This window comes from Saccharomycopsis crataegensis, assembly GCF_037102585.1.
Source record: "Saccharomycopsis crataegensis DNA, jcf7180000000098, whole genome shotgun sequence".
NCBI classification, from domain to species: Eukaryota; Fungi; Ascomycota; class Saccharomycetes; order Ascoideales; family Saccharomycopsidaceae; genus Saccharomycopsis; species Saccharomycopsis crataegensis.
In genome coordinates this window covers 1669871-1697147 of record NW_027043838.1, presented here as the reverse complement: position 1 = coordinate 1697147, position 27277 = coordinate 1669871, and the positions used below count along the sequence as shown (strand labels likewise).

Below are 27277 nucleotides of genomic sequence, written 5' to 3'. Positions count from 1 at the left end.
GCTTTGCCTCCTTTGTATATTGTATTATATTTCTTAAACATGATCTTCTTCATATGGTCCAGGACAAAATTTTAGTAGTTGTTCATCATTTTCAAATTTATTCCCGCACCAAAAACAGTAATAGCATTCAGATCGTAGGAATATTATTAGTTTATCAATGATTTCATCTGGGGTTTCCGCCAAGAGGTCCTGTAATTCAACATCATTTTCAATATCATATTTCTCATCATCCTGGGGCTCTGATTCTCCCATCAATTGGATTATTTTTTTTCTCTTCAAATTCTCTTGAAGATTGATCACATACTCTCTCCATAGAACATTGATATCCAACGGATTGATCGTCTTTATATCCATAACATCATCATCCCCACTTAATTCAAACGACTTCTTCATCAATTTCCATATTGTTTTCTGTTGTTGTGATTTGAAATTCTTCTCCTTCACATTACTATGGTATTCTTCCATAGTGACCCCCAGGGGTTCCTTCTCCACTTTGCTGCTCGCTCCGATCCCAGAGTTATTGATCTTCACATTCACTGTAATTGGCACCAGGGGACGGTCTTTGTCATATTTCCGCAATCCTAAAGAATTACCAACCTTGAACCCCATTTTCTCCATTATGCTTAGACCTTTTGATCCAGAATCTTCAAACAACGATTTCTTGAGTCCTTTATCCCGGCTCATCTTCTGTAATTCTGTATACTTTGGCTGGTGGGTTGTTGTATCAATATCATCATTCTGTTGATCTTCTTCTTGGCCAGTGACAAACTGCGGATCTTCATAACTCACGATCTCTTTACTGTCATCATCGTCTTTGGTCACACTATTATTCTCTTTTTTTGTTGCTACTGCATCATTAGGCAAAAATAGCTTTCGCTTTTTGATATTCAAATGCTCTGAGTCCTCAGTTTCTGAATCATTATCTTCAAACCCCGCTAACCTTTTTCTAATAACGTTTTTCATAGCGGTTTGTATTGAAAATAGGGTACATTGGTGATAGAAACTGCTTCCAAACGATGCTTCACGGTTTTCTAGTAGGTTTTTGACAGTGCTAACCGCACACAGATATATCACATATTAAGAACCAATGTGTGTTATTAATTGTCTGCGTTATCAAACATAAATTAAACTACCAGAAAAATATACATTTATAGTGGCAATTTCCATTTCTAAATAAACAAACTACATAACAACTAAATACAAGATACCAACAATTAATCCTTCTTTTTATCGTTCTCCCCTTCCTTTGGTGGCATTAACGAGACCATATCCTTCTTGAATTCATTGAGGGCATCTTTAATGACTTCTTGACCATCGGTAATGGAGCTTCTACGTTTATGAGTATTCCATTCTTTAAAATCCTCGGCCATTTCTCCAACTTCCTTCATGTGTCTGTCGAATTCTTCCTTACTCAACTCTTGGCTAGGAACCCCCAAACTGCCAAATTCTTCATAATCCTCTTTATCCTTGAGGATCTGCGCCAATTTAGGATTCTTAATGCTGGCACTAGTGGTCGTTGCAACTTTAGCACCCTGCTTGGTTTCTGGGACCAGAACGTGGTACTGTTTGAGGAAACCAGCCACTTTCTTACTGTAAGGGCCTCTAAAGAGGAAAAGGGTGACGGCAACTCCGACCAATGGGTAGAAATACACCAGGCCCCAACAATAAATCGATTTTGAGAAATCCAAAATCATGAAAGGTTGCACCATAAACCCAAACGAAAGCTGGGTGACGACCCAGGACATCACATCGTAAGCAAACTTCTTTTTACCATTGTCTAAGAATATTGGTCTAATGTTCTTTCTATAGATCTTCATACAAGATTGGAACAATGCCCCGCAAACAAAACTCAAATAGTAACCTGGACGGGTACCGTGCCAGAAAGCACTAACCACAAATGTGAATAACGTGCTCTTGAAACCTGGTTTCCTGTTCTTGTGCTTCACACGCAAATAGACATAATTCTTCAACCACTTGTTGGTGTTCATATTCCAGGCTTCCAAACAAACATGGGCGTTCTGACCAGTTTCAAAAGCAATTGGATCAACATTTTGCACCGCATTCCATTTGAATTTCCCAGTTTGCTTGTCGTAGCCATTATATCCCAAACCACACAAGATACAACCGGCTTCAGAGATTGTCCAGGCAGCATAATATTTAAATCTGTAGGTGACACCCAAAATGTATAATATGACTGCTTTGCTAATAAACCCATGACTTTTGAACTTGGGGTCGAAAATGGCATCAGTACTGACAAAAGACGCCCCTTTGAAAAATAAAACCGCCCAGAACAATCCTTGAATAACCTTCCAAGCCACAACTTTACCGTTCTTTGGAATCATTCTTTTTCTTCTTCTCCCAGGTTTTCTTTCTTCAGGCACATCAGAAAACAATTGACCATGGATCCATCTATCATAATCAGCGTAATCAAAGGAAGGCCCAGTCAATAACGAAGGAAAGAAGAATGCATAACTCATGAAGTTGATTAAATTTGGATGCTTCTTGATGATCTTTGATTTTTGGAAAGTGCTCAACTCATCGGTTGGGTTTCTGCCATCTTGAACACTCCAGCCAAACGAGGTCAACTTCATCACCAAAACCATTTGTGCACCAGTAACATCAATGATGTCTGGATTGTAAACTTCGTCGATAAAGAACTGGGACTTTAAATGGCTCGATGCCAAATGACCCATGCAAAACACAAAGTTGATCCAAGGCATGTATGGGGTTCTAATGTATCTGGTGATCAAGTAACTACCCATTGACGCAAAAAACAAGGTCAAGAATCCGCCAAAGATATTGAGCAAAGCAAATAAGTAGAAAGCAGATACACCGATCACATAGAGATTTTTGAGCAAGATGTTTTGATCAGGAAGCCTCTTTAATACGAACGCAAACGGGAATGACGCAAACAAACACACAACCTGTTTGATGATACCGGACTCGATACCCACCGACAAGGCAAGCTGGTCAAGATGGTGGCCGGGATTGATCTGACTCCATTCCATGATAATCGAGGAGGCAATAGTGATAATACTGGGAGACGGTAAAAGTATCCTGAAAGAAGGACGATGAGCCCCAACAAAAAGAAAAAAAAAGATCACCTTAACGAGGGAAACAGTGCCATGAGGTAAGGGTGTTTCTTCATATAAAATGAGTGGTAATCAGGCAAAAAGAGAACTGTTTGTATTAAAAATGTTTTAGATGAGGGGAATCATCATAGCAATCATAATATATGTCTATTAGTCCTTTTCACTCATCGATTTCTCTCTGTTGTTGCCGTAAAAGTTCCACTTTTGAAGTCGCGAGATAACGAAATGTGGTGCACGGATGTGCCAGACTGGCCTTCTTCTCCTTACAAAAATAATCATAATCTCTTTCACTCTTCTTCTTCTTATTATCATCATCTGTGTTTGCTGTAACCCTAATCACAAAATGACCTCGTTGTTCCCGGAGGATTTGGCAGACCCTTGGTCAGACTCCAGCACCCCAATTCCAAAAGTGCTGTCTTCTGTTAGCGTGCTCCCTCAGCCGTCACTAGCGAGCCCTTCACAGCATATTAACAACATCGATGACGATAACACCAATGACTACTTACAGGAACTAATCGACCAGAATGAAGAGTTACTGGCCATCACAAAGTCCATTAAGAACATCTCAGTACCCCCAATATACCAAGAACTATACAACGACAACATCAGAAGTGACGGGATGGTGGATTTTCTAGCCATCGAGTCAGTATTCGAAAAAGCCGGATTGAACCAAATCTCAATTGAGAATATCTTGAATTTGATCACCATGAACCAGCAGGTTGACTTCACAACTGTGGATATCACTTTGTGGAATGTCATGATTGGATTGACTGCATTAGAACAACAAAAGTTGGGAGCAGGGAACTTTCAAAATTTGGAAGCCCATATTTATAATTTGCCTGACTTGGTATTAGAAAAACCTGGCAGCAGCAGCAACCCAATTACTGGCTCAGTGAGTGGTAGTGTCTGGTCAGAAAACCCAACCATTCTCAATGACCCTGGTGCTTCGCAACAGAGCACCGGGGCAAAGCTCAGGAAAACCTTAATGGTAGATGGCCAGAATATCAGAAGAGAATTCAATCCAAACACCAATGATGTGATAGATGTGCTGGAAATTGCCGAAAAGGAAGGATTAGTATTCAAACATATCAACTACTTGGTGTCTCATTCCATTGACTTGAGTGCATCGCACCCGGCCGATGCTAAGAAAGTGGTTAGAAGATATTCTGATTTCGTATGGTTATATGAAACGTTACTCAAAAAGTATCCATTTAGAATGGTTCCTGGGTTACCTCCAAAAAGATTTTCAGGTAAGTCCAAATTTGTATTATTATTGTTTATTTCAAGTCCAGGTATACTAATGTTTTAGTAGGTCCAAATACAGACCCTTTATTTCTTGAACGTAGAAAAAGAGGGCTATCAAGATTTTTAAATATCGTCATGAAGCACCCTGTTTTGTCAAAAGAAGCCATAGTTATCATGTTTTTAACGATTCCTGCTGAACTATCTGTATGGAGAAAGCAAACCCCACTTGAAATTCTCGAGGAATTTGAAGGGAAAAGAATCTCAAAAAGGTTTATTGATAGCTGGGATAATAATCACGAAAATGTATGGGAAGATGCGGAAAATTCCTTGATTGGAATACAAAATAACTGGGCGAAGATTACTTTGCTTGTGGAACGATTTGAGAAAAGAAAACAGTTATATAATACCGATAATCAAAAGTTTATTGAAGTTCTTGGAGAGTTCATCAAAACCACCAACAAGGTCTATTCGGTAGAACCATCGGATATTTCCCCGATAAATGTCGGGATAAAGAGTATGAGCACTCATATTAAGACTTCGGCGGCGTTATTAAAGGATGAAAGTCAGTTAATTGAAGACGGGATTTTGAAAGAATTTAAAGAATACAACGAGTATTTAACATCGTTGTACGGTCTTTTTGAAAGAAGAAAAAGACTCGGAGGCAACAATATTCATGAAATTAAGAAGAAAGTGGAGCAAAGCCAAGGGAAATTAGGGCAACTCAAGAAAAAATCCGATGTCAAAGGGTCAGAGGTTGATAACCTTGTACAAACCATCAATAATGATAAACAATTGGTCATTAGACAAACAAACAGGGACTGGCTCATTAAAGAGTGTGTCCAACAGGAATTTCTAATGTTCCAAGAGACCCAGTACAAAATCACCAAGGTTTTCCAAGAATGGGTAAGCGATAGGCTTAAATACAGTGAATTACATTCTGAAAATTGGTCGCAATTGGCTGATGCATTGCAAGCGATGCCTGCTAATAATATGTGAATTGAAACTGAGAAAATATACGATTATATATGTGATAGTAATTATTTTGTTGTTTTTTTATTTTTGCTTCTATTCAGAACCAATCGGATACTTGTAAGGAAATTTATCAAAGAGCAGACAAGGAAATTTTTGAAGGAAAATCACGTCCTTCTCTGTAAAGTCCCCACCATTCATCAAAAGATGAAAGTGGAAATAATCATTTATTAGGCACTTGAGATGAGCTAACATCTTTCCTGAAAATTCTTTTGCTTGGGCCTTTCAGGAGATCGGATCTTCTTGATGATTTTGAAGATATCCCGTTGTTTGTGAGGGGAGTCATTAAACAGCTTTAGCATCATCTTAAGTTGATGAATCGAGAAACAGTTAATTACATCCAAAAATACTTTGAGAGCTGGAAAAAACATTAGCATCATGTCTGGTATTCTGATTGGTTCGGGCATCAGATAGGTGGTATTAGATAATCCGGTAAGTGATGCAGAAATCTTTTTAATAATTGGGATGACATTTATCTTTTGGTTCTGTAACACGCCAAGGTTATTGAGCACATCGATCTCATCTTTCATGATCATCACAAATTCTTCCCTTGTTCTGGAATACGAGCACCCCAAAAGGACATCAAAGATATCTTGCTTTTTTTTACAAAAACTTTGCAAGTTCATGATTTTCCATGAATGAAATACAGCCATGCCACAGGTTGGAAAAGGTCTGGGCCTCCACCAGGGAATGGCCCGACATTACCAGTTTCTTTTGAATGATATACCTCAATATTGCTCATTTCCAAAAAAAAAAAGACCTTGTCGTTTTCAATACTGTCAATACCGTAGCCCTTACCAGCTCTATACCACAATTCTCGCTTGAAATCCCTTTGCTTCAAATGTTTGCAAATTTTCTCATTCTTCAATAAAGAGATCAACATGATGACCAATGGCGAGTAGTAGGAAATATGATTATTTGCAATCTTAAAGGAATGTTAGTGAATATTCTCAAAGACCGCTTCAGGACGAGAATCAAAAAATGTTAGCATTTCTTTACAAAAGTTTAAGGAATAATCTTTTTGCATATTCAATCACCAAATCTATTGAGGACTCCTTGGGGGAGCTTGTCTCTTTGGAAAATTTGTAATGAACGACTTTAATATTTTTGATTAGCGGATCTCGCTCTCTTGCTGAGAGAAAACTCCAATTGGGGGTACTGTTGCATCAAAACCATTACTTTCATCATCATCATCATCATCATCATCATCATCATTATCATCAGACCGTTGGCCGAAGGTTCTTCACAGAAAAAAAAAAGTACATGATATAAAACTCCACAGCTCTTTAAGTAGATTTCTTAAGCCAATCAGAGGAATATTTTTCTAAACTACTGTGATCAATTGGATTCGTGACTATTTCTGTACGCAACGAATATGTATCCAATCCTAGTCATTCCATCACTGCAGTAACAACAATAATTTTACAACCACTATGACCCAATTCATCTTGATTTCTTTCCACCACGTCCCCGTAAAGAAACACGGCTGTAATTTCTCAGTCTTTCAGCATCAGCAGTAGAATTTCACTGTTAGTTAACACAGATGTAACTAGTACTATATACCAGTAATAGGGTACCGATTACTTGATGGTTATGAGCCCTGGTGGGAATATACTTTCCGGCCGCGGAGGATAATCACATGATACTGTTCACTCAAACACATGATCATACACGTGATAAAAGAAGTCATCAGTTGATCGCAGCGTTTTTTTTGCAGGATGGCCCCATCACCAGTTTCTTTGTTGTGCCTCTGTAATTATTAACCGGGTGTGCTTTTGCAATTGGCTGTTTCTTAGCGAAATTTAAACAACTTTGCGGTTATCCTGTGTGTCTTGGAAAAAGAAAAACAATGTTTTCTGTTAGAGCCTTTAGCAGAGCATCCACGGGGGTGGTTAGATTCCAAAATGTCAATGTTCGCTGTAAGTATATCAATCTTTTTTTTTTATATTATTATTCCATGAATACTAACTTACCAATATAGTATTTCATGCCTCAGTATTGAGGGCTGCTGCCACTAAATTCGGTATGCCTGCCATGTCCCCAACGATGGATAAAGGTGGTGTTGTTGAATGGAAGTTTAAAGAGGGGGAAGCTTACAGCTCGGGTGACGTTCTTTTGGAAGTGGAAACCGACAAAGCTCAGATCGATGTCGAAGCCCAAGATGACGGTATATTGGCAAAGATCTTGTTGCCAAATGGATCCAAGGATATTCCAGTCGGGAGAACCATTGCCTATCTTGCTGAACCAGAAGACGACATATCGAAATTGGAGTTCCCAAAAGAAGAAGCAACCGAAGCCCCAAAGAAACAAGAGCCAAAAAAACAAGAGCCAAAAAAACCTGAGACTGCTCCAAAGAAAGCTTCCAAACCAATATCTGCTGAAGCTGGTATCTTTAACAAGGCCAACCCATCACAAACCCTTTTCCCATCGGTGCTGACCCTTTTAGAATCCAACGGGATTTCTAAAGAAGATGCCCTCGAGAAGATTGAAGCTACTGGCCCAAATGGCAGATTACTCAAGGGGGATGTGTTGTTTTACTTGGGAAAGATTTCTAAAGAGTCTGCTGGTGCCATTGCTACCTACTTCAAAGCCCATGAAAAATTAGATCTTTCAAATATCCAAGGTGCCCCAATTAAGGCAGAATCCTCGGACAGTGCTACAGAAGCAAAATCTTCCTCTGATGCCGCTGTCCCTGCCAAGCCATCAATTCCAGAACCAAAGGTTATTAAACAATCATTTGACTTGTCATCAATAGTAGAATTACGCGAAGCCTCCTTAGGAAAAGTCAAGCCATTTACCATTTATGAATTTGTTAGTGAAGCAGTTAAGAAGTCCCAAACCTACGCTTTGCAAAGACATCCAGTTAAATCAGACTTCTACGATGACTTGTTTGAAGATATCATCAGCATTCCATCAAGAGTTGACAGATTCAAGGTCAACTTCAAGATCAACCAACCTGAATCCAAGGTCACTCCATCCGTTGGCCAACCTTCCATCTTTGACCTCCTAACTGAAGTCAAATCGGCTCCTTCTACTGAATCACATGAAACACCAACCGTCGAAGTCGAATTGGTCATTAATGAACAGGTTGCTGATGCCGAAGAAAAGGCTAAGTTGTTCATGAAGAAGTTCGATGAATTTGTTAACGTTACTTAGAAAAAATGATATCAAATTGGATTAATCAATAAAATTGAAACGCGTGTCTACAATAAAAACATCGATAAGCAGCAAAGTAAGCCCATAAAAGAGGAACATAATTATATGATGATTAATTGTACTGTGCGAGTATCCCGGTTTGAATCACTCATACAGTTGTATTTTTTGTTTTACAGTCTTTTATATTGTATTTGGAATTTTTACTTGAATGTTTGAATATCTATATCTATATTCTTGTTGTCATTGAAATTCCACTCTCCATCTTTTGTGTTATGTAAGAAAGTGAAAGCAGTACACAAAGTGAAAGCAATACACAAAGTGAAAGCATTGAGAGATTAAAACAGGAATTTTCCGTCTGCGTATATATATATATATATAATTTATATGGAGAGTTGTTGACTGAAGGTGAAAGACGAGAAAACTACAAGCGGAGATTAGGCTCAGGAAATTGACCCTTGCATTAGAAACTGGTAGATAAAGATCTGATAATTATAGACGGACAAAATTGACAACCGCATTAATCTGCTTCCTGAAAAATTCGCCAGCATTTAGACTCAAACACACATATATATGCAAATTATCGTAGCATTTAGGTGAAGAAAATGGTGGTGCTACAAAAATCCATCCGCCTAATGAGGATATTATTGATGAAACTTGAGCGAAGCGTTAGAGAGGTATATCAATCCTCAAGACCTCGTGTTCCATTCACTCGAGGAGAATTTAAAAATAGATTACTTCGATATTACTAGGACAGATACAGTAGTAACGCTCATACAAAAAATCAGAACCTAGAGTGACGGGAATTGATTATTGGAACCATATTATTTCATTTGTTTCCAAAAATATTAATGTAGAACAGAAACACGATAAAAGAGTTGACAAGTTCATTAATAGGAAACCAAAACTTGGAGATAGAAATCGGGAGTACCTTCTTAGTTTGATAGATGAAAGCTACATCTAGAATCTTTCAAGTTTTGAGTTAGGAAGAAATTATCCTATATCAGTTGCTTTTTTTGAAATAGTTCCTGAAATATATCAAATGGGAGAAGCCAGAAGATATCAAGCAAATGATTAAAAAAAAAAGGCACGATTCTTGGAACAGCTTATTGGACATATGTATATTAATCATAATGAATACAATATTTGAGAATTAGTATTGAAAAAGAAAATTAGATGAAAGAAAAAAAGAGAAGAAATAATGATCTGTTGAACGATAAATTCTTGGCGTTAGCCTTGTCGACCAGAGTAATTATTGTCCTTCAGTCATTTGTTGGTCTTGAATTTCTTGTTGCTTTTGTATCTTTTGTTGGGCTTGCATCTTTTTTTGTTTTTGTATTGGTAATCCTTTCCTCAGCAGTCACATTGCTAATAATCTGATTTGGAGTGTACAGATTTACTAGGCTAGAATGATCGTATTTCTACCTCAGTTAGCTCTTCTTGGTTTGAAAATAAAAAAGCTTTCTTGGATGCATGAATGTCGAAAAACAAGTCAGAGAAGTCGGTTTGTGTATTGACCTTTAGATTCATTAGGGATTGCAATGCTAATTCTCGTGGATTTTCCGGCTCGTACCTGTGGGATTATCAGAGTCTACCAAAGAATATCTCTTGACGTAACGAGTGTAGGTATTCGCTGAAAATACATTTTTTGGGGAATCTTATCACGAAAAGTACTCCAACTTTGATTTTTGGTATCTGCATTCGTAGTAGCAGGGTTCGCATCATCATGATGTCGGGATGGAGCAATCACAGAGTTTGCACCATGGTGGGTTGTACTGGCTGTACTAGAACTACAGCAGAATGATTATATAAAGCATCCATTTCGAAGTTGGTTAATAGTCCGGGTCGAGCAATTGGTGTTCTCCTTCTAAGAGAGGTGTCAAGATTGAGTAAAGATTTCCTTTCATGATATGTAAATTCCAAACCCGGAAGAATCTAACCATGGTAACACCGGTATATATTGCTTAGTACATACACATTGATAGCATTGTATTGGATCGATGCATAGAACATTAGAACAACACAAAACATTACTCGTCAATGAGCTGTGGTCATAGTATGGCCCCGATATCGCTTGAGCGTACTTGTCTATAAGCATGATCACGTGCATGATCACGCTTAGATTTTTCCATTGATCACGGAAATGAGAGTGATGAAGTGTTTAAATCATTATCTCTGATGAATGCTTGTGATAGATATACTATCTCCCCCATTCGATACACTTATAGCTGGAAAGCTATTAATAATGGTACAGGATAATGAGGCTAAGGCTGCTGAGCTTTTCCGCTCACTAACGATAAGCCAAATCAGAGAAATAAGCCATAACTTGGAGGTTCAATCTGATGAGAAGACCAATGAATTGCGAACGTTAGTAGGGTCAAAATATAGATCTCTCTTGTCAACAGCTGAAAATATCATGCTTATGAACAAGATAGTTCAGGATCAGGATAAGAAACTCAGTGATTTGTGCGAATTGAATGACAACCAAACCGGAAACTTGGATAAATTATTGAAGAATTATCACGTATTCATCGATACCAATGTTTTGAATACTAATAAACTGAACCAAAACAATGAAAAATCTCTCAGAGTGGCATTTTTAACTTTACAAAGCTCTATTGATGGTTTGGTAATCTCTGTCAAGAACCATCTTGCCAAGAATTTGAATTTCAACCCGTTGATTGATGTTAAATTAATCCATATCTCCAAAGAGTTTTATGTGTTTGAAAAATTGCTAGTAAAGATAGAATTGAACGATAAAAGAAATACTCTATATCAAAAGTTCGTGAGATTGAAGAGTCAATATTTGAGTTTTTTGTCGGGCTTGATAATAAAGTCAAATAGCCACTCGATAGAATACCTAAACAATAATGCCTTCATAACCGTTTTAGTATCCCTAATATTGGTATTGAATTTGGACTTGTTTGGCATTTTGAAATACTATATTGACTTGAAATCAAAGGTGTTAACTAACCTTTTCGAGCACCCTGCTTTTGTCAATCTCAAAAATCTTTCAACTTTTAGAAATACCCTTAGCTACTTATACTTGTCACTAACCTACTTGGAAGTGTTTTTCCCAGACAAATATGGCAGTTTCCCAAAGACTTTCCTCAATCAAATAATCAAAAATTTGAACTTTCAGAGCTCACAATTTAAGGCCAATTTGAAGTCCAAATACGCATCAATTCTTAATAATTTCGATGGTTTTGATGAGTTTTTGAGTTCTTGTGAGTTCACGTACTCTATGTCGAATTATAAAGATCAATTTTCAGATGAGTCAGCCCTTATGGATATTATCAAGCTATGGAAATCAGAAATCGTCAATAATTTTTCCAAGAGTTTTGAAAAGGGTTTGAATTATGCGATCGAACATTCCCTGGTACGTTCCGGCAAAACTCATAAACCATTCACCAGACTAATTGACTTAATAAAGGTCACAGTCAAAGAGTTCAAGAGTATCCATTCGAGCGCGCTTACCACACTCATGTTACCGAATGGCGATGACCTTTTGAAAAACTTGATTATTATCTGGAAAACCAACATCACAAATATTTTAGCTACGCAAATTGACCAAATCATGTCAGTGTCTAAAAGTATGGCCACTTATCTTCATACCCAACCAATAACTGAGTATTCTAATGAAGGACTTTGGTCAACAGCCGAGAATGATATGCAAATTAAGGATGTAAATGCTTACTTATTGAAAGTTTCGAGTTTGACATCCATGAACCTAGATCTTTCAAAGAAAACGACAACAACATCTCCTCCAAACTTAATCAATGTATCAAGTGAATTGATAAATTTTTTTTCTAATTTGAAAATTGTTTTGAAAGTATTTAACGTTGGCATCATGCAGAATTTGATTTCTAATAATTTCGATTCTAGTGGGAGTGATCCAATGATACATGAGATGAATATCAACGAAGAGTTCTTTAATGATCATGATTTTGATGCTTATCAGAACTCTGAGGCTATCGAAACTTTCTTGACAGAGTACAAGGACCACTTTACGGTAATTTATGATGAAATTCGGGAACAGTATTTTGAAAAATTGTTACTTGAAAGATTTACGAATTTCTTGGAACAAATATTCGGGTTAGTCTCAAAAGAAACAGAAAATGGGTACATTAGTTACGTTGATGTTTTAAAAGTTTTATTGATCTTCCGTAAATCAATTAAAGATCAGGGGTTGAAAGATTTATTGGTTATTGATAGTGATCAAAGTGAGTTTTCTTCAAAAACTAACAATAAAATGAAAGAAAGTATTTCATTCATATTTAAGAGAACTAATGAAGTCATTGATTATTATTACTCAAGAATCACCTCAGAATTTACCAAAGAGCTTTACCAAGATTTCGTTCATATTGTTCTCAAAAGATTCTTGTCGTTTGATGAAGGTGAATTAGAAAAAATTACTATTGACAAACCTAAAACAATACCCAACTCATCTTTCACCACTCTTGCGGCAGAAATCGAGAATGATATCTCCGTGGATACACTATTAAATACCGGTGCTACTGCTGTGAATTTCTCCAGCATTAAAGAAAAACCAGATCATGAATTACACCTTGAGATGCCTACGGAGAAGGAAGTATGGGAAGACGGTTTGCCAACATTACCCTCGACAAGCGTATCATTATTGTTGTACAACTTCTGTGAGTTCCTCGTTAGTGGGGATAAAGACTCTATTGGAAGCGATTATTTGGATTTGTATAAATCTCCTGGTTTTAAGAAGTTCAGAGTCAAGATAATCATCACTTTATTGACATTTTTCAAGGAAACGTTGGCTGTGGTTAGTGAAACATTGAACGAGGATAAATCATCATCTACCCAATTCTTGAGAGAGAATCTTTTAGTTTCTCTTGCGGATTTCTATCATTTATTGAATTTTGTGGGTACTGAAGGTAAATTGCAAGACTTGACAGACCAATTTAAACAAATATTGAATGATATCGCCAAACATTCTAGAGAGGCATTATTTACTGAGGTAGATGACAAGTTCATTTCCAGGAAGATACATGAGAACTTCGAGCAAGAAAGATTGCTCTATTTACCATTATCATAAGTACTATTGTCTTGAACAATAATAGCGATAACAATAATAATATTAATATTAATAACAAATACTTCGATGTTCGACATACTGTAGCTTATATGCAGGGCTGCATAACCACAGGAGCGCTCGAAAAATTCATCAACAATAATCTTAGGGAAAGGGAAACTGATGAGATATTACGCTAACAGTTATTTGTTGGATATTGCTTTCTAAGTCATTTATAAATATCTTAGACATGGTAAGTGGTTGCTGTTTGCTCGTCATATTATTTTCTTTCTGAAGCACAAACTAACATGACCTCAAGGGGAAACAATATATTGCTACTGCCAATGCAGGACAGGTTCATAAATCAGATATTTATGGTGCCTCGGTGACAAAACCATACACATTGACAGTTTCAGGTGATGGCTATCTTAAGCTTTGGTTCAATAATATTCTTGAGAATCAGAGTGCTAAGGACCATGTGAAGGAGGTATTTGTTGATAAGATGGGGCTCCATCATGTTACAGCATTTGAGGATGTCATCAATTCCGTCAAAGTGACGTTGATCGCTGTGACCACTTTCTCTGGGAAAGTAGTATTTTACCAGCTTACGACCGATAATGAGGTGGAAAAAGTTACATCGTTGAAATTGAGTAGTGCAAGCACCGCCAGTTGGGCAATTGAGTTTGTCAAAGATCCACTTAATCAAGATCATCGGTTTGTGGCGACTCAATCAAATGGGAACACCACAGTATACAAGTTTATGGCTAATGTGGATGATCAGAAAACTCCCGCTTTCAGTTTAGAATATTTCGGGACTGTTGAACCAAAAGTGTCTAACTTTGCCATGTCGTTGGCGGTGTCACCAAACGCTGCGTTGGTGGCGACAGGGTTTGCCAATGGTGACATTGTTGTTTCTGAGCTTCGTAATTGCAGACCGGTGTTCACTTTTCATAAGCCTTCTATAACTAGTGAATCGAGTGGTACTACAGTTTCATCTGCTATTAGAGCGTTGAAGTTTTCGCCATCGGGAGATATCCTAGCGTGCGGTTACGATTCTGGTAAGTTTGGGAACATATCTCTCTACGACACAAAGTACGGGGAAATCATTGGAAGCTTGACCACTTCTACGCATTCTTCGTCTGCTAATATCGATGTCAATGCCCATGAGGGTTGGATTTTTGCGGTGGATTTCAACGAAGACGGAGATTTGTTGTTGTCTGCTGGGTTTGATGGAAAAATCAGAATATGGAGTATCGATTCAAGGGAAAAAGAGGCGACAATAACTAATTCAATGACCGATTTTGCTGAGTCTGAAAGTGAAAATGGCCAAGATGGTGACTTGGTGGGGATCTTGGATGCCAAATTTATTCACAAGGGGGTTAGAGCCGCCACTGGTTCTTTAACAAATGATGGGATTGTATGTGTTGGTATGGACCGTGGAGTTAGATGGTTCCGTGAAGCTGGGGGAATTTGAAGCTAAAAAAAAAAAAAAAAAAAAAGAAAAGGAAAGAAAAGCATGAAGATTAACTCTTTTGCTGGCTAGATCTTATAGTATTTTGGCTATAGTCCTCGCTGATTTAATGAAAGCATCTTTTACTTTATTTATTTGTCATAGATGATAATGAGTGAGATTGACTTAGGCTCTTATGCCTTTTTTGGTTTTCTAAAAGCGGTTCCTGGCCGATGTTTGCATATTTTGATGTTTTTGCCTTGATTTTAATTTTGGTGAAAACTTTCCATAATTTATAAATTAATATACCTTGATTTATTTTTTCTCTTCTGATCATTGATTTTTAAAGATGTGCGTGGGTTTTAATGGGTGTTTTCTCAAGTAGAGCCTAAAAATAGTCACCAAAGAGCTAACAGATACTATAATTGAGTTCAATAGATCATGTTCTACATAATTATGGAATTTTATTAGGACCAACAAATAAAAAAGGGTGAAAATACTATATAATTCCAATTATAAATTACGTCAATCGTAAAAATGACTAGCTCATTCATTCATATGAATACTGGTGCTTGTGGCTATATTAAACAAATAATACCTAGCTGAGAAATCTATCTCCTTATCGCGATACTCAAAGATAGTTTACAAAGATCATAGAATATATTCTGCCCAAGTGATATTAAGATATAATTCATGAATTATATATATATTGCTTTTGAAATCCAAAAAATATAGTACACACCCTTAATCAAGCAATTTTCTTATTAGCATTAGTGAAACCAACACCCTTCACCATAAGCACCAAGTAGTCATCAACATCCTGCTCGTCAAGATAATCGTCACAAGGTTTGATGTGGGCCTCAACCCCCACGAGATTTTTCACATCCCTTAATAAGTGGATAAAGTTTGGATCAACTTGTTGCTTATTGATTATCATTCTTCCAATATGTTCTTTACCAATCACCATATATCCCAAAGCTAAAGGCAACTGACTACGGCATACCACTCCACTCATGGATGCTTCTTCCAATAACTCATAAGCAGCCTTAGTACCAATATCTTCTGGGGTCTCCCCCGCAGACCCGACTTCCTCAACGAAAAACCTCCAGCCCTTTTTGGATTCCGCCACCAAAGTGACCCCCCAACCAGGAGACGAACCACTGACTTCCCCTCTCCAAGCGTCGGCGACAATATCGGTTCTGCACCCAGTTTCACTGAACACCTGTCTTGCCGCTTCAACAATTCTATTCACAATGCTAGGGCTGACACGGGTCAGGTAAGCCACCCCTCTAAGGGCAGCAATCTTTGGTAATTCAAGGGCATGAATCGTTAATGGAGCTGCGAGTAATTGGTTAACCATAAGATGAGCTTCGGCTCCACCGCCTGGTGGAGCTCCACGTTTAAGAATCCGGAGCTCCACATCTCGTACCCCAAACTTCTCCATGATTGGCAATAGCCCCCATTTAACCCCTTCAAGACCAATAGTTTCGTGTGAATCGGAATCAATACCTTTGAACACGATGGAGAACTTGTTCTTAGCAAAAGGTGCAAGAAGAAGAATATACTCAATGTAGTAGCCGATAGCTCTCGATGGGTTACAATTGAAAGTCAATTGTCCACCAATAAGAAGCCCTGGTTTATATATGACGGTGGTACCGGTGTAAGATATTTCGATGGTAGAACCATTAGTGAGGGATTCTAAAAGTCTAAGAAACGATATTTCATAATCACGAAGACCAGGGTTGACATCATCAGCCCGAATCTTTTGAATTTTCACTGGAACATGGGCAAGAGTCGCGAGTACAAGCCGGAGTCTGAAATTTCTATGTGACTCCAAGGTCACCAACTGTTTAGCCATTATTTGGTACTATTATCATAGAGGTAGATGATAAAGTATAGTATTACTTGAAAGATGAGTGAAAAATATTTTTTTTTCCTTTTGCGAAGCGATGCTGTCACCCGGATATATTTTATGGATAAGTGTCCGGGTATCTTTTTACCGTTGAACAAAAACATTTTTTTTTTTTGAGGAGTTAATTTACTTTGGCTTGTTGTTCTAGTAACAACAAAGGGCAAGGCAGTTTAGTAGTATCATGGACCTCAATTACAATCAGCAGAAGAGAGAGTTCCCAGGAGGAGTATCAGGAAATGATCAGAAGCGAGTGAAGTACGAACAGCCAGGCATTGTGTTGCCGCCACAGAATAAAGTAGCACCAGTAACATCACCATCACCATCATCATCAACAACAACAACAACAACAACAACAACAACAACAACAATAACAGCAAATAAACCAACAACAGGGAAAGCCACAAAGACAATAAATCCAACAACACCATCAGCGACCCCTGGTACGCCAGCGCCAGCATCAAATACAAATAATAAAAAGGAGCAAGGAGGGCTTTCTCCAACAGATCCTGATAAGGTGGTGGATGCGCTCTACGGAACTGGGGTTGATCTTAAAGAAGAAGAAAACCTTCTACATCGAGAATCTGAAAAACATAAGAATAAGCTTGGACTAGGCAGCAGTAATGGTTCAGCACCAATAAAGCGCGCTGATGCCCCTTTGGCGCCGCTTATTGTACGTTCCCAGGTATTGGGGTACGCAAAACAGCAAATCACCAACCAGGGTCTAAAGATTCCCAATGGCCAAGAAAAGCAGTTTGCTGATTTCTTGAGTGTTGCTTGTGAGGAAATGTTGGCACCAATTCTAAGGGATGTGGTGATGTATTCGAAACATCGCCGAAGAAATATTAAGAGTAGCAGCGGTTCGCGAAGTGATGTAGCAAAGGCATTGAGAGATTTTGCCACTAAGCAAAAGGAACTTGAAGAAAAGAGAACCACTAAGAAAATTCAACTTGGGATCGAAGTGGATGATGGGAAGGGAAAACCAAATACCGAAGAGCTTTCGCATCGTGCTGCCAACGCCACGGCGGCAATGATGACTACAGGCAGAACCAAGACATATAGTTGGATGACTGGAGGAGGATCGCGTGGAGGCTCTGGTCTTGGATCTTCGAAGTCCAATTCAGAAAGTAATGAGGGAAAGGGGGTAAGGTTTAGAGAAGCCAGACAAGAGGAGATTTTCAGTGTCAGAGATCTTGTGAAAGCTCTTGAAAACCGCCGTAGAGGAGTCGATAAGACGCTTCTTAAAAGTTATGCAAAACTCAAGGATTTATATAGATAGATTGCAATGTAATATTGATACTGGCGTATAAAATGGAAGAAGCTTTTTGTAGTCGATGTTGGTGGGAAGCTCGGTTTGGTCATGCGCCCTGGGCGTGGGAAGGCATCGCGTTTTTTTGATTCAAAATCATTTTATTATTTAACACCCTTAGATCCCAAACGAATTGTTAGGAGGTTTCATTGGTTTGTTACTAGCGTTGTGATTTCGTTATGCCGTGGAAACAAGGAATACTGGCTCCCATTGTACGAGCGTTTCATACCTCTGGGATTTTGAACATTTCAGGCCCATCAAACGCTATCCCTTCGTACGCTTTACCATTACGGTTTGCACAGAATAATATGACACATTACGAAATGCTAGGAATATCACCACTGGCATCACATCGAGATATAAAGCGTCGATTCAAGCAGCTCTCCAAGGTTTATCACCCTGACATTGTCAAGGCCAATCCAAAGTACGACGCCCTCAGCGATGAGGAAAAGAAAATCAACGATGAGAATTATATCAAATTGGTGGCCAGTTACGAAATCCTCTCCGATGCCAAACGAAGGCTCACTTACGATCTCAAGATCAAGAAATCTCCACATGGTGGCTCGTCATTCGGAGCTGGCACCCATCATGCCTCGCGGAGTGGAGAGTATCGTAATCAATATTATGGCGAGGCCAAGTATTATTCTCGATCCCGAGGAAGCCATTATTACTCTGCTTCGGGGCTTAACTTCTCAAGAAACCGGGTGCATTACGGCGAGCAGTACAATCCAAATGTGAAGTCTACGTTCCATGGTATGCCTAATAGTTCTTCCAAGTATGATGTGCCACATTTCGATTACGATGCTCATTTGAAGCAGCAGTTACGGATTGAGGAGATGCTATTAAAGAGGAAAATGGAACAGATGGGAGAAGTTTTCGGGGAAGGCGCAGAAGATATGATCAATGGGGATAGAAGGTATCACAGTATTTATCAACGTCAACAAAAGAAAAAAGAAAGCGAATAAAAGATGTTTTCTTATTCCTTGAATGGTGTCAGTGTGAAACTGGTATCGGTAATATATAGGGGGTCATTTAATGTATTATAGTATTTTATTTTATTTTTATTTTTTTCTCATCATCAATTAATGATTGCATCACATTTTAAATATTTTTGCCTTCTACTTTTAGGTTTTTTCATTCTTTGTTCAAGAAGTACATATTCCAGAACTCTTATTTAGTTGTTTACATTCATTAATTTAGTTTTCACCAACTGGGTATGTAAAGCCACTGGCCATCAAAGCCGGTGCTGCTGAGAAACTAGTGGTCATTTGCCGATATTTGAATTACGTCGTAAGAGCCCTTGATATTGTCTATTTGGAAGACTATTATTTGAAAGCGAACTTTTTTAGATCGTTAGTAATTTTCCCAATCTCTGAAGAGGTGAATTTTCTTGTAGGTAACTGACCCTTTCATCGTATGAGGTACACTTCTTAGCAGGAGGTATACTTTTCTACTATGAATAACTTTTTTTTTTAACGAACCATGTATTATAATATATTAAAATACTAAAATGAAAAGCAAACTAAGATTAGAAATAAAAAGAAAATAACCCGAAATTGAAACAAAAATACACCAAAAGTTTTGCAATATTGTCTAGAAGAAGAAGAATAAATAAAAAAAACAAATCTATCTTTAACCAGAACACATTTCACAAGATTCAGGGTTATCTATAGCACAGGCAATTACCTTTGAACTGAAAATGTCTTGTTCCATTTCCTTAATTTGATCATCAAGGGACTTAGTGGTCTCGGTAGTTTCTTCCTTCAATGACAAGTTAGAAACTTCTTCGGGAAGAGTAGAGGCTTCGGCAACAGTGGCTGGAGTGGAGACGGATGAAGCAATATTAGAAGTAGAGGTTGATTTGACTTCGACTGGGGCAATTACTTGTGATTCAAAAGAGGCAGCACCTTGTTGATGTTTTGGAACATACTTCTTTCTGACCAATTCCTTAGCCTCTAGCTTACCAGCATTACTGGCACTATTCTTATCAATTGTGAATTGAATGGCGGCACTAGCAGCTTGAGTACGCAAGTAGTACATACCGGTCTTCAAACCCTTTTTCCAACCGTAGAAATGCATAGAAGTCAACTTACCCATGGTTGGAGCACGGATGTGGATGTTCATGGATTGAGATTGATCAATGAATGGACCACGGTCAGCAGCAAGGTCAATAATCTTCTTTTGAGAGATTTCCCAAACGGTCTTGTACAACTCCTTGAGCTCTTGTGGAATGTTTGGCAAATCTTGGATAGAGCCGTTAGCAGAAATGATATGGTCCTTCATTTCAGTAGACCAAAGACCCATTTCAACAAGATCCTTCAAAAGATATGGGTTGACAATTTGGAATTCACCAGCAAGAACACGACGAGAGTAAATGTTGGAAGTGTATGGTTCGAAACATTCATTGTAACCCAAGATTTGAGAAGTAGAAGCAGTTGGCATTGGGGCAACGAGCAAAGAGTTACGCAAACCGTGCTTAGCAACTTTTTCCTTAAGTTGATCCCAGTCCCACAATTCAGATGGCTTGACATTCCACAAATCAAAGGAGAGAAGACCTTGAGAAGCTGGGGAACCCTCGTAAGTTTCATAAGTACCTTCAACAGAAGCAAGCTCAGTAGAAGCTTCGATAGCAGCGTGGTAAATGGTTTCAAAGATTTGAGCATTCAATTCCTTGGCTTCTGGAGATTCAAATGGCAAACGCAACATCATAAAAGTATCAGCAAGACCTTGAACACCAAGAGCAATTGGTCTATGACGGAAGTTAGATCTTCTAGCTTCTGGAACTGGGTAGAAGTTACGGTCGATGATCTTGTTCAAGTTCTTAGCGATAACCTTGACAATTTCATGAAGTTTTTGAAAGTTATAAGTACAAGAGTCGTCATCACTTTCAACAAAGGCTGGCAAGGCAACAGAAGCCAAGTTACACACAGCAGTTTCTTCTGGGTCAGAGTATTCGACAATTTCACAACACAAGTTTGAGGATTTGATCATCCCAAGATTCTTTTGGTTAGATTTGCTATTACAAGCATCCTTGTAGACCATGAATGGAGTACCAGTTTCAGTTTGGGCTTCCAAGATAGAATACCACAACTTTTGAGCCTTGACTGTTCTTCTACCACGACCTTCTTGTTCATACTTTTCATAAAGGGCTTCGAATTCTTCACCATAAGTGTCGGCCAAGCCTGGGGCTTCATTTGGAGAGAACAAAGTCCATTCTTGGTTCTTCTCAACACGCTTCATGAAAAGATCTGGGATCCACAATGCTGGGAACAAATCTCTGGCTCTGATTTCTTCTTTACCATGGTTCTTTCTGATGTCGATGAAATCAAAGATATCGGAGTGCCATGGTTCAACGTAAATGGCAAAGGCACCTGGTCTCTTGTTACCACCTTGGTCGACATATCTGGCGGTGTTGTTGAAAACTCTCAACATTGGAATGATACCGTTGGAAGTACCGTTGGTACCAGCGATATAAGAGCCGGTAGATCTAATATTGTTAATGTGCAAACCAATACCACCAGCGTGCTTAGAGATGATGGCCATTTGTTTCAAAGTTTCAAAAATACCATCAATGGAATCGTTCTTCATGGCAACAAGGAAACAAGACGACATTTGAGCGTTTGGAGTACCAGCATTAAACAAAGTAGGAGAAGCATGGGTGAAATATTTAAGAGACATCAAGTTATAAGTTTCAAGGACCTTTGGGATATCGTCACCGTGAATACCAATAGCCACACGCATGATCAAATGTTGTGGTCTTTCGGCAACCTTACCATCAATTCTCAAGAGGTAAGATCTTTCCAAAGTCTTGAACCCGAAGTAGTTGTAGTTGAAATCACGATCATAGACAATAGCGGAGTTAAGTTCATTTTCGTGCTTCATCACAATATCACGGGTTTCTTCTGAGACCATTGGGGCATGCTTACCAGTCTTTGGGTTGATATATTCGAACAAGCTTTGAACAACAGCTGAAAATTGTTTGGTAGTTTGCTTGTGTAAGTTAGACACGGCGATTCTGGCAGCAAGAACGGCGTAGTCAGGGTGAACAGTGGTCATATAGGCAGCGGTTTCAGCAGCTAAATTATCAAGCTCGACGGTGGTAACACCTTCGTATACACCAGAAATGATTCTCTGAGTGATAGTTACCGGATCAACATGTTTTGGGTCAAGACCGTAACAGAGACGAGAGACTCTGGCGGTGATCTTGTCGAAACGAACTGGTTCTTTTTTCCCGTTTCTCTTGTAGACATACATCTTGATTATATATATATGAGTTATGAGAGAATTTGGGGAGGGGAGGGGTTGAAAAAGTTAATTAAATGTGTATGAAGAAAGAAGAATAAATAATATAATTAAAAAGGGAAAAAAAAAAAGAGGTGGCGCGCGTCCAATTTAAATATTCTCTGCGACGACGCGACGAAAAAAAAAAAAATTTCAGGAAGAAAAAAAAACGCGTCTTTTTTCCCTTCGGGGCTTCAAATATCAGTTAAATGACGCGTTGTGACGCGTACTAAACATATGATGAAATGATGAATTAATGATAATATTAAGATATATTATATTTATCGTTGATATTTGCACGTAGCAGTTTCTATGTGATGTTGTACAGCCCATTTTAGTTATTTGTAAATAACCAAATAGGACGCTTAACAATATACAAATCAAAGAAACTGATCTAGAATTAATAAACACAATTGGCAATCTCTCATCTCTAAAAATTCTTTTGTTTATTTATCTTTTGCTGACAAATTATTTAATTTACGCGTCGCATCAAAACAATAGATGTTGAAGAAGCAACAAAACCTTCTTTGGGCAGCTAAACAACCCCAAAAGAGGGCTAGTTTTTCTTTTTTTTTTTTTTTTTTTTTTTGCAAGGTTCTTAAAATAACCGTCACTTATCATGAAAGATTTATGTGATTCAGAAAGTAAGGCAAAGTAAAAAACTGGTTGTTATAATGATGTGTCTTACGGCTATGTTAATACATTGAGGTTGGGTCATCTTCTGGGGGGGTGCCAATTGGTCGCGTCTTTTCAGCACCAAGACCGAAATGGGCTCGCATTCTTCAGAATATACAAATATATTGTAAAACAACGATATGTCTTGTTTGTAATAACATACTGATTTTATAAATCAAAAATAATAGATAACAATAACAAAGGCACAAAAGAGAATCGCTAATTCACTTAAAACTAACTTAGCCATAATGCAACATGTGCTACGAGGTCATTGATATATTGCCAGCGTTGGGTGACTTGTGGAAAGCCATATTAATTGATAACCCAAAATTGATTAACGAGTTTTAAAATATTGTTAGCCGTGATTTTTGATCTACCTTATAAGGGTGGTCAATATCAAATGAAAATGGTTACCAAAGTAAAGCGAAAATTGGACACTACCACGTTGTTTACCATCACATGCATATGTATCTTCAAATATGATAATCTAATTATTCACACATTTTATATTCCAAAAAAAAAAAAAAATTGGTTGTCTTTCTGACGTCCAACTGATTCAAGATTTCAAAAGAAACGGGAGTTGAGATTGCTACACTGCAAATGCATAATATCAGTAATACTTTTTTTTTTTTTCATATTCTGGCAAATTAAGAAATATTGTATAATTTTTGGATTTTATATTCTACAAAATATATTGTTAAGCACAACCAGAAATGTTTTCCAAATCAAGATTTATCAGTTTTCTTGTACCCGTGCTTCTTGCTGGGTAAGTTTCGTATACACGTTTTGTTCGGTAAAGCACGTTTGCTGACAATTATTTTAGTACCTGCGTCATTCTCTTCTTTATTGTTCTTAATGGTGCTTCCACAAGTTCGGGACTCGCTCATCTTTATTGGCTACAAGCTAATACATCATCAATAAAAAATGCACCTTACTCAACATCACGGTGGACATACTACGAACTTTGCGGAGTAGAAAATGGTAGTAATCATGATTGTGGGAACTCTACTGCAGGATATCCAATTTCCCCTGCTGATAACTTTGGCCGGTCAAATGTTCCTTCTGATTTCAATAATCATCAAAATTTATATTATCATCTTTCCAAAGTGGCATATGCTTTCCATATCCTCGCACTTCTATTTTCTCTTTTGGCGTTTTTCAGTTCTTTTGGAATCATTTGCAAACCAAGTGGAATTTTAACAAAATTCTTTGGGGCGTCTCTATTGTTGGCAACCGTATTTAGCATCATCGCCTCAGTTTGTATTACAGTAGTCACTGTGAGGGTGAGAAATGCTTTTCAGAGCTCTGGTTTATCTGCTAGTGTGGGAGCGAATTTAATGGCGTTAACATGGACTAGTCTATTCATTCTCATGTTGACGGTAGCTTTATGCATAATCAGTCTTTGTTATATGCGACACGAAAGGAAAGTGAATCAATCTAAAAATGACTATAAAACAAAAAAACAAAAACAAAATAGCGGGAAATCCGGTAGTGACTTAGATAGAATGCAACCCATATCTGGATACAAGAGATTAATGACTATGAGAAATCAATTAGCGCCTAAAAGAAAGACCCAAGAAAGGGCCACTCAAAAGATCCCTCAAGCCAAAGAGCCAGTAGTAAAACCAGACAATACCGACGTCTTAGTGGAAGAGACAGAGAAAGTTAATAAGCCTTCTAGGTATTCAAACAGTATTAGTTCACTGCAAGACTGGAGAATTAGCCATCAAGAACCGGTATTTAAAAAGCTGGTAGAGAAAGAAAATGCTCCTAGCCTCGCCCATTTGGACCACAAGAAAGATAGTATTGCTGTTCCATCTCCTCAGGATATTCAGGATTTGGGCGATTATACAGATCAGGGTATTTTTGCCAGACCTTCAGGTGCTGAAGATGTTATTTTGACAGAAAGTCAGTATCCAAGTGTTATTATAGCCAGAAGATCTTTAAAAAGACCAAAAATCATCAGCATTAAAGAGGAAGCGTCGCTGAAGGCAGCCCAGAAGAAAGTGGAGAAATCAAAGAAAGATGATGAAAATGATAGGCGGGTGCTTGGAGAAAAGTGATGGTGTATGGGGAACAATTAATGACGAAGTTGCGAATGGAGACTACTTTTAATATATATATGTATAGGGGTAAAGTTTACGAGTAATGATGTAAAGGCATTACTTTTACTGCACAGGGCAGTTTTTTTTATTTATATTTTTAATTTGTACGAGCCTACAGAACAATTGGTTGTCATAAATGAAACAGAAATACTGGCAAATTTGTATCTTCTATTATAAAAATGAGAAACGAGAAAATACTGATATTTGAATATCTGTATTGAATTTTCCACAGTCATAGAAGAAGAAGAAGATCCACCATTTAAGGATCCACTAACCACAATACATGATATAAGTAAATAGAGAAGAAAGCAAATAGTTAGTATTAAATACAACCAATATTAATACAGTCCTAGTCCTAATATTTTGGATCATCAATACTTAAATATCAATCAGCCTTCACAGCCAACACTGAACTATTAACTTTAGTACATCAAAATTGGAATGGGGGACGATAACAACATGCATGTTTATGCAATAAGACGCAAAAACCACACTCAAAGAAATACTTTTGGTGTGAGAAAATTACATCTCCACCCCAACATCTGAGGCTGGGTGGCCGAGTGGTTAAGGCGTCACGTTAAGGCCGTGATTTCTTCGGATGCGCGGGTTCGAATCCCGTCCCAGTCATTATTTTTTACCATTCATCTGCTAGCTACGTCTACAATTCTTTTTTTCACTTTAATTTACACTAGAAACAACATAGAAGTTATATATTTACAGTCCATATCTATTTTCAGCTTCCTTTTTATATCCGTTAAGCGGTGAATTCACTTACTCTCCAAAGAGAACATTGTCATGCACGTGACCAAATTATCAATAATTATAAACACCGGGTAACACATCATGGTTATTTTCCATTCAGAGACACGAGAGTATAAACAACTTTTTGATCTGATTCCCTCCAGCCAACTAAACTCTCGTCCTCCAACCAGCAGAACTATGGATCACGAGAAGGATATTCAAATAATCCCGCCTTATGCGGCTCTCCAGCCACGGAAGAAGCAGAGATCACCTTTTGCATCGGTGAAGATGATGCTCTCTAGCTTCAAAAAGACTCTAATGTTGTTAACCTGTGTTTTGATGTTTTTTGTATATCTTAAATTCCCAACAGGAAGATTCAAACAATTGCAGCAAAGAATCTTGAACAAGGATCCAGAAATCGTGATAATATTGGCAGCAAATGAAGGAGGTGGGGTTTTGAAATGGAAAGGGGCTCAAGAGTGGTCGGTGGAAAGAAGTTCTATTAATAACAAGAAATATTATGCCAATAAACACGGGTACGGTTTGACCATCAAGGACATGACGATAAAGAGAAGATACTCTCACGAATGGCGAGAATCCTGGGAGAAGGTCGATATTCTCAAGCAAACCATGCGCCAGTTCCCAAACACTAAATGGTTTTGGTGGTTAGATTTGCACACTTACATCATCGAACCTCAACTTTCGCTTGAAGAACATATTTTCAACAACTTGAACAACTTAACATACAGAATCACCAATGAAAAAGATTTCAATCCTTTGAACTTGGACTTGAATATCCCTTACGCCGATTATAAGAATTCGCCGGTGGAAATGTTAATCACACAGGATTGTGGGGGTTTCAATTTGGGGTCATTCTTGATCAAGAAGTCACCATGGTCAGAATTACTTTTGGATATTTGGTGGGATCCTGCGTTTTATGAGCAGATGCACATGATCTGGGAACATAAAGAACAAGATGCTTTTGAAACTTTGTACAGAACTCAGCCGTGGATTAGAGAGAGAATTGGCTTTTTGCCATTGAAATCAATCAATGCCTTCCCACCTGGGGCATGTTCTGATAAAGCTGATGATCCTCAGTTCTTTTACAATGAAAATGACAGAGATTTTGTCGTCAATATGGCTGGTTGTGAATGGGGAAGAGATTGTTGGGCTGAAATGGAATACTACAAGAGCGTCGATAGAAGATTGCATAAAAAGCCTTGGTATAAGTTTTGGTGATTTTGTAT

The 27277-nt window shown here is 38.0% G+C and overlaps 15 protein-coding genes across 15 annotated transcripts; 9 read left to right on the top strand and 6 right to left on the bottom strand. All coding sequences in view use genetic code 12, as the record gives it.

Annotated features, from left to right (window-relative positions):
• Window positions 1–33: 33 nt before the first annotated feature.
• DASC09_064050 (Cmg1 protein) lies at window positions 34–963 on the bottom strand (the record flags this gene model as incomplete). Its single annotated transcript, XM_064999989.1, has 1 exon — window positions 34–963. One exon carries the CDS (start codon window positions 961–963, stop codon window positions 34–36), a length of 930 nt encoding a protein of 309 aa, XP_064856061.1.
• A 251-nt stretch (window positions 964–1214) lies between these two features.
• ALE1 (lysophospholipid acyltransferase) lies at window positions 1215–3008 on the bottom strand (the record flags this gene model as incomplete). Its single annotated transcript, XM_064999988.1, has 1 exon — window positions 1215–3008. The coding sequence occupies one exon, from the start codon at window positions 3006–3008 to the stop codon at window positions 1215–1217; it is 1794 nt and encodes a 597-aa protein (XP_064856060.1).
• A 322-nt stretch (window positions 3009–3330) lies between these two features.
• On the top strand, window positions 3331–5333 carry MVP1 (Mvp1p; the record flags this gene model as incomplete). Its single annotated transcript, XM_064999987.1, has 2 exons — window positions 3331–4342; window positions 4405–5333. 2 exons carry the CDS (start codon window positions 3331–3333, stop codon window positions 5331–5333), a joined length of 1941 nt encoding a protein of 646 aa, XP_064856059.1.
• A 221-nt stretch (window positions 5334–5554) lies between these two features.
• Window positions 5555–5896, bottom strand: DASC09_064020 (uncharacterized protein; the record flags this gene model as incomplete). The annotated part of the gene is made up of 1 exon (XM_064999986.1): window positions 5555–5896. The coding sequence occupies one exon, from the start codon at window positions 5894–5896 to the stop codon at window positions 5555–5557; it is 342 nt and encodes a 113-aa protein (XP_064856058.1).
• A 92-nt stretch (window positions 5897–5988) lies between these two features.
• Window positions 5989–6357, bottom strand: DASC09_064010 (uncharacterized protein; the record flags this gene model as incomplete). The annotated part of the gene is made up of 2 exons (XM_064999985.1): window positions 5989–6291; window positions 6325–6357. The coding sequence occupies 2 exons, from the start codon at window positions 6355–6357 to the stop codon at window positions 5989–5991; spliced, it is 336 nt and encodes a 111-aa protein (XP_064856057.1).
• Window positions 6358–7215: 858 nt separating this feature from the next.
• Window positions 7216–8522, top strand: PDX1 (Pdx1p; the record flags this gene model as incomplete). The annotated part of the gene is made up of 2 exons (XM_064999984.1): window positions 7216–7285; window positions 7348–8522. The coding sequence occupies 2 exons, from the start codon at window positions 7216–7218 to the stop codon at window positions 8520–8522; spliced, it is 1245 nt and encodes a 414-aa protein (XP_064856056.1).
• Window positions 8523–10764: 2242 nt separating this feature from the next.
• On the top strand, window positions 10765–13584 carry DASC09_063990 (uncharacterized protein; the record flags this gene model as incomplete). The annotated part of the gene is made up of 1 exon (XM_064999983.1): window positions 10765–13584. The coding sequence occupies one exon, from the start codon at window positions 10765–10767 to the stop codon at window positions 13582–13584; it is 2820 nt and encodes a 939-aa protein (XP_064856055.1).
• A 226-nt stretch (window positions 13585–13810) lies between these two features.
• Window positions 13811–15034, top strand: SKI8 (SKI complex subunit WD repeat protein SKI8; the record flags this gene model as incomplete). Its single annotated transcript, XM_064999982.1, has 2 exons — window positions 13811–13813; window positions 13880–15034. The coding sequence occupies 2 exons, from the start codon at window positions 13811–13813 to the stop codon at window positions 15032–15034; spliced, it is 1158 nt and encodes a 385-aa protein (XP_064856054.1).
• A 724-nt stretch (window positions 15035–15758) lies between these two features.
• Window positions 15759–16868, bottom strand: RCL1 (rRNA-processing endoribonuclease; the record flags this gene model as incomplete). Its single annotated transcript, XM_064999981.1, has 1 exon — window positions 15759–16868. One exon carries the CDS (start codon window positions 16866–16868, stop codon window positions 15759–15761), a length of 1110 nt encoding a protein of 369 aa, XP_064856053.1.
• A 235-nt stretch (window positions 16869–17103) lies between these two features.
• Window positions 17104–18198, top strand: TAF4 (Taf4p; the record flags this gene model as incomplete). The annotated part of the gene is made up of 1 exon (XM_064999980.1): window positions 17104–18198. One exon carries the CDS (start codon window positions 17104–17106, stop codon window positions 18196–18198), a length of 1095 nt encoding a protein of 364 aa, XP_064856052.1.
• Window positions 18199–18407: 209 nt separating this feature from the next.
• Window positions 18408–19193, top strand: DASC09_063950 (J domain-containing protein; the record flags this gene model as incomplete). The annotated part of the gene is made up of 1 exon (XM_064999979.1): window positions 18408–19193. The coding sequence occupies one exon, from the start codon at window positions 18408–18410 to the stop codon at window positions 19191–19193; it is 786 nt and encodes a 261-aa protein (XP_064856051.1).
• A 3-nt stretch (window positions 19194–19196) lies between these two features.
• DASC09_063940 (uncharacterized protein) lies at window positions 19197–19632 on the top strand (the record flags this gene model as incomplete). The annotated part of the gene is made up of 2 exons (XM_064999978.1): window positions 19197–19235; window positions 19429–19632. 2 exons carry the CDS (start codon window positions 19197–19199, stop codon window positions 19630–19632), a joined length of 243 nt encoding a protein of 80 aa, XP_064856050.1.
• A 228-nt stretch (window positions 19633–19860) lies between these two features.
• On the bottom strand, window positions 19861–22482 carry DASC09_063930 (ribonucleoside-diphosphate reductase large subunit; the record flags this gene model as incomplete). Its single annotated transcript, XM_064999977.1, has 1 exon — window positions 19861–22482. One exon carries the CDS (start codon window positions 22480–22482, stop codon window positions 19861–19863), a length of 2622 nt encoding a protein of 873 aa, XP_064856049.1.
• Window positions 22483–23897: 1415 nt separating this feature from the next.
• DASC09_063920 (SUR7/PalI family protein) lies at window positions 23898–25247 on the top strand (the record flags this gene model as incomplete). Its single annotated transcript, XM_064999976.1, has 2 exons — window positions 23898–23950; window positions 24008–25247. The coding sequence occupies 2 exons, from the start codon at window positions 23898–23900 to the stop codon at window positions 25245–25247; spliced, it is 1293 nt and encodes a 430-aa protein (XP_064856048.1).
• An 885-nt stretch (window positions 25248–26132) lies between these two features.
• On the top strand, window positions 26133–27269 carry MNN10 (alpha-1,6-mannosyltransferase; the record flags this gene model as incomplete). Its single annotated transcript, XM_064999975.1, has 1 exon — window positions 26133–27269. The coding sequence occupies one exon, from the start codon at window positions 26133–26135 to the stop codon at window positions 27267–27269; it is 1137 nt and encodes a 378-aa protein (XP_064856047.1).
• Window positions 27270–27277: the final 8 nt, after the last annotated feature.